Source organism: Suricata suricatta, chromosome 12, assembly GCF_006229205.1.
Source record: "Suricata suricatta isolate VVHF042 chromosome 12, meerkat_22Aug2017_6uvM2_HiC, whole genome shotgun sequence".
Taxonomy (NCBI): Eukaryota; Metazoa; Chordata; class Mammalia; order Carnivora; family Herpestidae; genus Suricata; species Suricata suricatta.
Window position 1 is genome coordinate 4,404,642 of NC_043711.1, and position 11,719 is coordinate 4,416,360.

General features: G+C 51.4%; 1 protein-coding gene across 1 annotated transcript; it reads right to left on the reverse strand.

Moving 5' to 3' along the window:
• Positions 1–4,534: 4,534 nt before the first annotated feature.
• Positions 4,535–9,137, reverse strand: TNFSF14 (TNF superfamily member 14). Its single transcript, XM_029918668.1, has 4 exons — positions 8,790–9,137; positions 7,257–7,293; positions 6,951–6,992; positions 4,535–6,136 (listed from the first exon to the last, which is right to left on the reverse strand). The coding sequence occupies exons 1-4, from the start codon at positions 9,009–9,011 to the stop codon at positions 5,709–5,711; spliced, it is 729 nt and encodes a 242-aa protein (XP_029774528.1). The 5' UTR covers positions 9,012–9,137; the 3' UTR covers positions 4,535–5,708.
• Between the last annotated feature and the right edge of the window lie 2,582 nt (positions 9,138–11,719).

An 11,719-nucleotide genomic window follows, 5' to 3' on the forward strand; every position in this document is an offset into this window, starting at 1 on the left:
TATCTGTACAATAATAGAAACGAGCTTGCAGGGTCCCTGGGTGGCTTAGTCATTAAGCATCTGACTTTGGCTGAGGTCATGATCCCATGATTCATGAATTTGAGTCCCACAACAGGTGAGCTGGAGCCCTGCTGAGCTCTTGCTCTGCTTCAGGTGAGCTGGAGCTGCGCTTCAGGTAAAAACCACAAGCCCCAATTTGGGTGAGTCCTGTTTCTCTCACTCTCTCTCTTTCTCTCTCTCCCTCTCTCTCCCTCTTCCCCCCCACCTCACTTGTACTCTCTTTCTCTCTCTCTTTCAAAAAAAAAAAAGAGCTCGCAAACTCTGTCAGTTACCTACTGATGCATAACAAACCACTCTAAAACTTAGTGGTTTGAACCAACAACTGTTGTATTTGCTTACCGTTCATTGAGATGGCCCTGCAGGGCTTGGTGGGGATGGTTAGCCTCAGCTCCACAAGCTGGGACAGTTCATCTGGGGCTGGCGGAACTTTTATGGCTTCACATCCATATCTGTCATGCACTAGGGTGTCTCTGTCCACTGGTCCTCACTCACAGGATAGCCATATTTCTTTGCACTCAGGGCTCTGAGAAGGCAGAAGTGGAAGCTGTCTCCTAAGGCTTAGATTCTAAATTCGGGTAATTCACTTCTGTCACATTTATTGGTCAAGGTAAGTCCCAGTTAATTTATTCAGCCATTATTGTTTGAGAATTTACTGTGTATTAGGCACCGTTCTGGGTTCTAGCAATAAGAGGGGGAACAAAACACAAAACACAAGAGACAAAGTCTCTATCTCCACGGACTCTCTGTTGAGTAAAGACTCCATACTCACCATAGTTGAGCAGGTCTGAGATTTTGATTTCTTGTGGGTGACTTTTCTCCCCATCCATAATAGATAGGGTTTTTCTAAACTCTCTTAATTAGAGAAGACTAGTCTTTCAGGTTCAAGGTTCCAGCTTCCCTCCTTGGCTTGTTGATGTTGCCTTCACCCTGTGCCCTCATGTGGTCATCCCTCTGTGTGTGTCTGTGTCCTAATCTCTTCTTATAAGGACCCAGATCATATTGGATTAGTGCTTACTCTAATAACCTAATTTTACAGGTTTACAAAACCTAATTTTGACTGGTTCAGTCAGTAAACCATACAACTCCTGATCTCAGGGTTGTGACTTGAGCTCCAGGAGCCCCATGTTGGATATACAGTTTACTTTAAAAAATAGCCCTTATTTTACCTTAGTTTTCTCTTTGAAAGCCCAATTTCCAAAAGCAATCACATTCTGAAGTACTGGGCATTAGAGGTCAACATACGAATTTTAGGGGACCCATTTCAGCACACATAACAGGAGAGAGCTCCTGTGTCCTGCTTTTTGGAACAAAGAAAAGAGGCGTGGAATAGAGAAAGCTCCTCATAGAAGTTCTAGCAGCACCGCAAACTAGAAGAGCCGTGAGTCCTTCATTGCAGAGCCCAGAGAAGTTGCAGGTTCTAAAAAAGGAAATGACTCGATGGTGTCTCTGGGCAGTTGAAGCCACAGACAGCTTCAAAGAGCTTCCGGTGCCTCCACCTGGCTGAAAATCAGCCTTGTGAGCAAGACTCAGGAGCAGCAGAGAATGCACCAGTCTTGATAGGTCACAAGCATGAAAATGGAGGACTGATGGGTAAGAAGCAGACTGGCAGTGGGCACCTGCGTGGACAGGTGAGAATCATGTGGATCCCTCCATCATTAATGTTCATGCATTGGCTAAGCTCCCTGAAATTTTTGCAGTCTTGGGAAAGGATGGTTCTCAAATGATAGTTTTCAGCATCCTGGTGCAAAGGGATCTTTGCACAAATTAAGTTTGTATTAGGAATAAAAAGGGAGTTACATTATTTGCATTTCTTGCAAATTGTGACTTATATATGCTACACATGTGTTTAGTTTGAGATCCCAGAGAGGCAGACCCTGATAAAAAGATCTGCAGCCACACTTTTCTTCCAGAAGGCATGGAGTCATGCTGACACATTGGTTTCAGTCCCATAAGACTCATTTCTGACTTCTGACTTCTAGAGCTAAAAAGATCAATCGGACCATTTTAAGCAGCAGCAGGAAGTGAATAATAACACTATGAACCCTCACTCTTCTTGAAACTTGTGGTCATCCCAGGCTGTCGTTTACTTTCCCACCTTCATCTCTCTGTGCTTAGAGTTCCCCCACAAGATGGGTGTCACAACACGACCCACCACACGGTCATTATGAGGATTGGATGGGTGACTGCGAATTAATACACTTATCACAGCATCTGGCAAGCAGTGAGGACATTAGAAGTATGACTGTGATTGATGATCCTTATTACTTAAGAGAAACAACCACATAAACACGATGCTGAAAGGCAATTGACATTCAGCCTCTGAACAGGAGACAATGAGGAGTCGTGGAGACTCCTGTCCCTGCCCCATCCAACAGGGACCCCACTGCCCAACCTGGGTTGTTGTTCCCAGCTTCCAAATTTCCAAGAAAGTCCAGAAATTCAGATTTGTCCACATGCAAAATTTTGTCGTGTTTAAATATTGGCTACTAATTTCCATTTTAAAAACACACCCAGTGACTAGATGTGGCCCGTAGATGCAAGGTCACCTTTCAGGTAGTCACTGAAAAGAATTCAAACTTTAAGTGTATTACATTAACACAAATGTATTACATTGAAAAGAATTCAAACTTAAATGATCACAGCTATGCTTACAAAAAGCACATCTACTGGAGATTAAAGAGCTCATGGGGAGGGCGGGGCCAAGCTCTGGAAAACGACTTAAATACTCAAGTCATTTCATCTCACAATAACCAAGGTAGGGTGGGGGCCACTATTCATATTCTTTTACAGATGAGGACATTGAGGCCCAGAGAGGCCAAGGATGGATCCTGAGATCACCCAGCTGGGAAGTAGAGTGGGGATTCGAGCCTTGGTGTTCTGGCTTCCCATTCCATTTCTCAGAGTCAATGCATCCCAGTATTTGAACACAGTGATATTTAGTGGGAGGGACACAGCATTATAATGTGAGGGTAATAAATGATTTATCATTATTTTTACTTCTACCACCTCTGGGTCTTGGCAGGAGATGAAGGGAGAGCTTTCCAGGGGCTGGGGGAGGGCAAGAATGCAGACTTCAGGTCTGGAGGAAGAGCTGATTGTGGGGGAAGGTGATATCTGAACAGATGCCAAGCATGGGAGGTGAAAGCGGAAATCAAATAGATAAACTTCTCAGAAGTTGTAAAGTAGGTCAGTGGCCTGGACTGGGGGCTTCCTACCCCACGCACTATTTGAAATCAAGTTGGAGTCTAGGTCTAGTGTACTAGCCTCGATGCCTGCCTGCAGGGCTATCTGCACCCCCTCCCTCCTTCCTCCCTCTCCTTCCCTCCCTTCCCCTCCCCTCCCTCTCTTTCCATCCCTCCCCACTTTCCCCATCCTCTTACCCACTCTCTCTTCTTCCACTTGCTCCTCTACCTCAGGGCTAGAGGCCCCTCCCAGGAATGATCTTTGGAGGCTAAACTTAGTGACAAGTTCCATCCCCAGGCGGAAGTTGGTGGCTGCTGGTGGCTTTGTAAATACATTGTCCCCACAGCTTGGTCACGGAAACAGAAAAAGGGCGATAAGAGTAAAGGAAACTCCAGTGGGGGCTGGGGCTGGGCATTAGGGGTTGCCCCACCTCCCACCAGCCCTCAAGGGCAGAAAAGCGTGTAGTTGTGGCCCCTTGGTGGGAATGGAGGGGGAGGCCAGCACTCCTGCCTCTGTGTCTGGAACACGGCAGCAGCAATAGCTCCTGCCCAGGTGTGTGCACAAGGCATCTAAGGATGCGACTCATTACAAGATGCCTGACATTGGGAACGTGCCTGACAAATGCTATAAGGGCTTTTTCTGGGTTTGATCTGATTCCATCTTTAAAACAGACCTATAGGCAAAAACCAGTGTTACCTCCCATTTTACAGATGAGGAAACATAGGCACTGAGAGGTGCTGGGGCTTGCTCCAGGTCACACGGCAGTAAGGGGCAGACTGGAATTGGAACCCAGGACCCTCTGACTTCCCTCCCTGTTCTGGATGCTGACAACAGTATACACACCACAACAATAGTCATCGAGCTCTGGGGTCTGAGCCCTCAACTTTGGGTCGTGGGCACTAACAGCCCCCTCCAGCCACACCAGGGCACACGCTCATTTGTATGGACTGTCTGATTTGTGTGCATGTTATTATCTTCCCCCTCTCCTCACTCTTCCCATGCTCTCAGTTCAAGCTTTCAGCTGGCTGGGTAGACTGCCACTCTGTCCGGATGTCTGCAATCAGGGTGCTTGCCAGGGTGCGGCCTCCACTTCATCAGGAATGGGAGATTTGATGGGGGGGGGGCAGAGCGGGGGGGCAGATCTGGGCAAGAGGCTTTCGGTTTCTCTCCTCCCTCGAGCTTCCTACATGGAGGTAGGCCCGCTGGGTTCAGTTTACTTATCTGTAAAGTGACTCCATCTACCCCTCTGCCTCTACAAGCCACCCTTCTCCTGAGAATAGACAGACCCAGGTGCAACATTTACCGTTTATTTCCAAGACCCGTGGTCAGGGAGCCCAGCACTCAGACAGTGCCTGGTCCTCATCCCGGGCCGTATTCCTCTGGCAGGGAGGAGCCTCAGGCTGTGTGTGTCTGTGATGGGTGTGACCATGGTGCAGCACTTGGAAGTCTGATGTGATGAGCACGGCATCCCGTGTGTCACACTTGGTGTGACTGCATGGCCCCTTTGGGTCACTGTGGCTGTGATGATGACTCGCGTGTGATTGTGTCATACGTAGCTGTCACATAATGTGACTCGTGTGTGGTTGTGGAGAATGTGATGCTTTGTGTGTGAGTGCAGGTGTGAAGGACATTGTGGAGCCTTGTGATTGTCTGTGATGCTGTAGGCACGTCTGCGTTCTCTCTCCGTCTTCCCTTCCCTGCGTCCTTGTCCTGCCCCTCCTCCTTCCTTTCCTTCCCTCCCTCTCGCCTTCCTCCCTTTCTCTCTGCAAACATTTCCCAAGGGCCTGCGGCATGCCAGGCCCTGACCCGGGTGCTGAAACACAGCCCTGGTGTCCTGGTGGGATGTGAATGCTGGGCGGCGCCGAGATCCAGCCCCCGGTTGGTGATACGTTGGTAGCCAGAAACCAGCCACGACGGGAGTATTTACACCGAGGGAATCGCAGACGCTGCAGAGCCTCCCCCCGGGAGAGCTGGTGGTCAAAGGGCTGGCGGCACATCCCTGTGCCCGAGCGCGATCTTGACTGTGACTGTAGTCGTGGGTGGGACCGGCCGCGCTGTCCACGTGGATGCGTCTTGGCGATGACTCCCTTCCTCCAACCGCCCACACTCCTGAGAGTGGGGGAGGCTGAGGTTGCCTGTCCTCGGCCAAGTCCCCGGACCCCCAAGTCCTCCTCTTCTCTGAATCAAACACATAAATACCCGCCCCTCACCCCTTCTTCCTGAATATCAGGCGGACCAGCTTTCCCCCCTTGGGGGTCTATAGACCCTCACGTGTCTGGGTCTTTGCCCTCAGTATTGCCCGTGGCGGGGTCTGCAGCTTCCCTTCGGAGGCACCTGCTGGGTCTTCAGCCTTCTGGGGGTGGCTGGGTTGTCGGCCCTGGGAGGCGCCCGCCGAGCTCTTTGCTTGCAGGGGTCTGGGGTCCCCGGGGCGTCCTCTGAGGGGAGGCGTCCCTGCCGCTGCCTCTTCACACCATGAAAGCCCCGAAGTAGGAGCGGGTCCCGTCGCGGAGCCGGACCAGGCGCTCGTCCGGCACGCGCACCACCACCTCCTCGCCGGCGTCCAGGTGCACCACGCCCCCCAGGAAGCTGCTGTCCCACCAGACGCGGGCGCCCGCGGCCCGCCCGCACGGCGACCTCCGGCTGACCAGCAGCTCCAGCTCCTCAGGGTAGCGCGGCGTGCGCTTGTAGAGGCCGTGTGTGACGGGCAGGCCGCCGGCCAGGCCCTGCGGGCAGCCCGCGCCCCCCAGCTGCACCTTGGAGTAGATGTAGTAGTAGCCGGCGCGGGCGATCACCAGGGAGCCGTCCCGGTAGCCGAGGCCCCTCAGGAAGGCCAATCCCAGCCTCGTCTCCCAGAGCAGCGGGCCCCCGCTGCCCGTCAGGCTGGCGTTGGCACCTGTGGACCGAGACAGAGGGGTCTGGTCAGCTTCTGTCGCCCAGCAGTGAGCGAGCGTCACGACTCCCCTCTGTTTTAGGTTGAGAACTTGATACGTATTAATTCACTTTATTCTCATTTTCGGGGGGGGGGGACTGAGGCACTGAGAGGCCAAGTCACTTGCATCTGGTATATTTTAACTCATTTTCTCACCTTCCCCTTGCAGGTGGGGAAACCGAAATACGGAGCCATCAAGTGACCAGCCAAAAGCATCGAAACCAAGGAACAGAGACCGAGCACGCCCCGGTGCAGAAGCCTTAGAATCTCCATGCCCCTCAGTTTTTCTCTCAGTAAAATGGACATATGAATGGTGCCTCCTTGAGATTTAATGGATTAAGAGGCACCTGGGTGGCTCAGACAGTTGAGCGTCTGACTTTGGCTCAGGTCATGATCTCATGGTTTGTGGGTTCGAGCCCCGTGTTGGGCTCTGTGCTGACAGCTCAGAGCATGGAGCCTGTCTTCAGATTCTGTGTCTCCCTCTCTCTCTGCTTTCCCCCTCTCAAAAATAAATATTAAAAAAGTTAAATATAAATAAACAAAAGAATGACTAAAAAAAGATTTAATGAATTAATATGTATAGAGCGCATGACACATGGTGAATGCCTTGTAAGAGGTTATTCAATAATATGAGAAGTACACCGAGGTAGGTAGTAGGGCGGGACTGTGAATCAATAGTGAATGGATGAGTGAATGCCTACTCAGACATGCTGGGTACCTGTCGGGTCTCCCCAGGACACCCTGCCCCCTCCCATGCCAGGACCGGGGTCCCCCTCACCTGTGAGGTGTGCTGCCGGGTTGGCCTGGTGGGACCTTCGTTCTGGAGAGAGAGGGTGAGTGGTTAGAGGTGGCGGCAGTGAGGGGTGAGGGCCAGCCTCCAACCAGGGTCACCAAGTCTACCTCCTGGTGTCAACCCCACCCTTTCCGGAGCGCCCCAGACTTCCGCTTTTCAGGTCTGGGGGAGGGGCACCTGTGGAGCTGGGGCCAGTTGTGTAAATCACATTGGGCAATGGGCCGAGGGGGCGGGGGCAGCGTGGGAACCACCCCACCTCCGCCCTCCCCAGGACCCAGGACTCTGACTCACCTTCTGTCAGCTGCTTCCAGGATTCTGTTTGTCCATCCTGAGAACGCAAGGGAGCCCACGGTGAGGACTTGCGTGCCCCACACATTGGCATCAAAGACATGGACACCGACCCCACCCTCACACGTGTGCCCAGGGCCACATGCACACCCCTGCCCCACCACGCAGCCTTGTAACCACCCGGTGTCTCATTTTCCCCTTTTTCAAAAAAATTTTTTTTTTACAATTATTTATTTTTGAGAGACAGAGAGAGACAGAGCGTGAGCAGGGGAGGGGCAGAAAGAGAGAGGGAGACATGGAATCCAAAGCAGGCTCCAGGCTCTGAGCTGTCAGCACAGAGCCCGACATGGAACTCGAACCCACAAACTGTGAGATCATGTCCTGAGCCAAAGTCGAATGCTCAACCGACTGAGCCACCCAGGTACCCCCTTCAAATAGACTTATGAATGGTGCCTATTTAAGATTCAGCGAATTCATGTGTATAAAAGCATGTTCCAATGCCTGGCACATAGTAAGAAGGATATAAGGGCTAATTAAACAAGTAATATTTATAGATATGCAGACATTGAGGTGGCAGGACATGTGGACTTCAACCGCAACAAGTGGATATGGACACGTGACATAGGGCACAGACCTGGACACTTGTGTGACACATGGACAAGGCACAGGTGGACGCAGATATGTGGGTATGTGGCTTACAGACCCACGTGTGTCTGTGCACAATGTCAGCACATGGGCTGTGGACAGGCCAGTACGTGGACATGTGGGCCCATGTACGCAAGACAGCAAGTTCAGGTTCACCTGGACGACATGTGGCCATCAGGTTCAGTCAATGAAATGACTTGGAAACACAGAACACGAAAGGCCAAGACCACATGGCCGTGCGTGGGGTGCGGAGGCTCACAGGTGTGGCAAACAGACGGACCCATCCACAGCCGACCGTAAACTGAGGCAGAGAGAGAGTCTCGCAGACTTGGACAATGTGAATCGGTGACAGTCCCGAATAATGGTGATCAGGGTATGGTAACAATAATTGGCAATGTCAGAACATTGGTTCCGGGGGTTACAGAGAGCAAGGCTGTATGATAAATGTGAAATTTGCAAATAGATTTGGTTTTATTTGTTCCCACTATTAGAAGAAACTAGTTGTGTGATCCCCACAACACTGTTAGCCAATGCGATTTTTAGCATTCATACTGCAATATAAATGTGTCAAATCACTAGGTTGTACACCTCAAACAGAATGTTACATGTCATTTATATATCAATTTAAAACAATATCGGTTCTGGTTGGTTGAACTCTTGCCCGGGGTAGCCACCGCTGGGCACCACATACGCAATATCCTATTTCCTTCCCTGTGAGGTGGCACTCTTACTATCACACCCATTACACAGACGAGGAAACTGAGGTTCAGAGAAGTGAACTGACTTGCACTGAGCTGCTGTAAGTCTGTCTCTTGTCCCGGAGACACGTGCACGGAGACAACGCACAGTAACATGGAGACCCACCAGCCACGAGCCCGAGGCCCCACTCACCAGCCCAGGTGTGACCATCTCCCCCAGGCGTCGGTGCAGCTGTAGCAGGAACCAGCCCTGGACCGCCAGCCCGGCCACCAGCAGCAGCAGCAGGAGGCCCAGGCCCAGCTGGGCTGCACTGCAGGGCCGTCTTTGGCGGCGGCTGTGCCCCAGCCTCGTGAATGGGATGTCTGTCTGCCCGTCCACCACAAACACAGAGGGCCGCACAACTGTCTCCTCCATGCCTCAGCAGATGAGGTCCCGAGGCCCCTCGGGGCTGGGCTGGCACGGCTGGTCCCTGAGGGCAGGGAGGAAACCACGATTGCCTAATGCTCCTGGGCTTCGCACGCTGCAGACAGACACCCGTGGGTCCCGGGGTTCAGCCTTTAGAGAAGGGATTCAGCCCCTCCCCTTTCCCCACTGGCCCTCCTCCTCTTCCTGTCCCCCCACCCCCAGGCTGGCCCTATCTCACTCTCACTCATACAGCCTCTCACACTTTCCAGGGGCATCTGAAGATGTGACTCAGGTAGGGATGGAGGGGGGAGGCCCCAGCCGATCCCCGTGGCCGCCTCATTTACTCCGTGACCAAATATTTATAGAGCATCTCTGTGTGCCAGGCACCGTTCTAGGACTGAAGGGCACAGTGAGAACAAGAGACAAAAAAGTCCCTGGTCTTAAGGAGCTCCTATTCTAGTGGGTGGAGAGACAATGAGCCTAGTAATGAAGAAAATACTGTATAGTGTTTGAAATGGTGGTTAGGGAAGTGCAAAATACAAGAGGGTTTTTTTGTGTGTGGGTGTGTCCATGTGTGTATGTTGGGTCCAGTGTGGGTGTGCACATGTGTATGCTGTGTGTATGTGTGCACGGAGATGTATGCAGGTGCAGGCATGTGTGTATGTGCACTTAGGCACACATGTGGGTGTGTGTAGCGTGTGCATGCATGTGCATGTGTGGTGTGTATAAGTGTGCATGCACATGGGGATTTGCAGGTGTGTGCATGCACATGCGTGGTGTGCATGAGTGTGCATGTGTGCAGGTGTGTGCATTGTGCATGTGATTGTGGGGCGTGCATGAGTGTGCATGTGTGGTGTGCATGAATGTGCATGTGCATGAGTGTGTGCAGGTGCAGATGCACATACGCCTGCATGTGTGAATGTGTGTGCATGTGGATGAGTGTGCCTGTGAGGTGTGTGTGCTGTGCATGCATGCAAGCTTAAATTGGAACTCACAGTCAGGTTGATGGAACCACCAGCCACTAGGTTAACTAGGTTAAGTCTAAGGCTTGGAAGTCAGCCCGAAGGCACCCTGAATGGCCTGAGTGGCCCTCTTTTTCTTCTCCCTCACTTCCCACCTTTTAGCAAGCGCTGGTGGTTCAATCCCAAAGTCAGATCTTAACCCAGCCGCCTGTTTCCATGCCCACTGCTAGCACCTTTGCTAAGTGCTATGGACTGGGTGTCTGAGCCACTCCCCCCCCCTTTCAATTGGTGATGTCCTAATCACCTATGTGATGGTATTTATAGGCGGAGCTTTGGGGACGAGGTTAGGTCACAAGGGTGGAGTCTTCCTGAATCTGAGGAGAGCCCCTAAGGGGAGATATTCTCCCTCCTCCAATTTTTTAATGTTTTTTTAATTTTTATTTTTGAGAGACAGAGAGAGACAGTGTGAGCAGGGGAGGGTCAGAGAGAGAGGGAGATACAGAATCTGAAGCAGGCTCCAGGCTCTGAGCTGTCAGCACAGAGCCCAACGGGGGGCTTGAACTCATGAACCGTGAGATCATGACCTGAGCCAAAGCCGGACACTCAACCTACTGAGCCACCCAGGCACCCCCCCACCCGTCCCGTTTGAAGATGTTTGAGGACCCAGTGAGAGGGGCCACTGTGTGCAAGCCAGGAAGAGTGCCCTCAATGGATCCCGACCAAGCTGGCACCTCCGTCTCGGACTCCCAGCCTCCAGAACTGTGAGAAACATGTGTCTGCTGTTTGAAGCCCCATTGTAGGTGTCTTGTTACAGCAGCCGGAGTGCACTAACACACTAGGGCGTCCGTCATTTCTGGCTTGACTCCTGCAGTGGTTTCCAGCTTGATGTTCTCTTTACATCTTGCCACCTCATAATTCATTCTCCACTCTCTACCTAGTGTGAACGTGCTTGTTTCCTTTTATTTTATTTTATGGAGGTGAAATTCACACAACAGAAAACCATTTTATTTTATTTTATTTAAAAATTTTTTAATGTTTATTTATTTTTGAGAGACAGGGAGAGCAAGCATGAACAGTGGAGGGGCAGAGAGAGAGGGAGACACAGAATCTGAAGCGGGCTCCAAGCTCCGAGCTGTCAGCACAGTGCCCGACGCGGGGCCTGAACTCACAAACCGTGAGATCATGACCTGAGCTGGAGTTAGATGCCTAAATGACTGAGCCACCCAGGCACCCCCAAACCAACCATGTTAAAGTGAGAAGTTCAGCAGCATTTAGGACATCTCCAAAGTTGGGGAACTCTGTCTGGTCTCCAGACATTTTCAGTGCCTCAAAATGTAAGCCCATACCCATAAAGCAGTCCCCATCCCCCAGGCCTCCCAGCCCTTGGCAACTACAATCTGGCCCTTTATAGATAAAGTTGTCCTTCCCCCGAGCTTAGAGTAGACACTAAGTGGTCTGCACTATCTTAAAGTCCATTTCTCGATGCTCACTTGACCCAGGCATCTTGGGGTCTTTGCACATACTGCTTCCTTCATCTGGAACAGTCTTTTCCAGATCCTCCAGGGCTGACTCCTCCCTGTCCTCTGTGTGTTGCCTTAAGAATATACTCCTCATGATAGCTTTCTTGTATTCCCTGACCATCTGCACTAGTCAGGGCTCTCCAGAGAACAAGAACCAGTAATATATTTCCATGTCTATTCATATGACGATCCATCCATCCATCCATCCATCCATCCATCCATCCATCCATCCATC

What these genes read in the sequence shown, in the direction of transcription:
- TNFSF14 (XM_029918668.1), bottom strand. Translation starts at nt 9,011, where the DNA reads ATGGAGGAGACAGTTGTGCGGCCCTCTGTGTTTGTGGTGGACGGGCAG. An exon ending in CTGGAAGCAGCTGACAGAAG is followed by an intron (nt 6,993 to 7,256) that starts GTGAGTCAGAGT and finishes CTCTCTCTCCAG; the next exon opens with AACGAAGGTCCCACCAGGCC. An exon ending in CCCGGCAGCACACCTCACAG is followed by an intron (nt 6,137 to 6,950) that starts GTGAGGGGGACC and finishes CTCGGTCCACAG; the next exon opens with GTGCCAACGCCAGCCTGACG.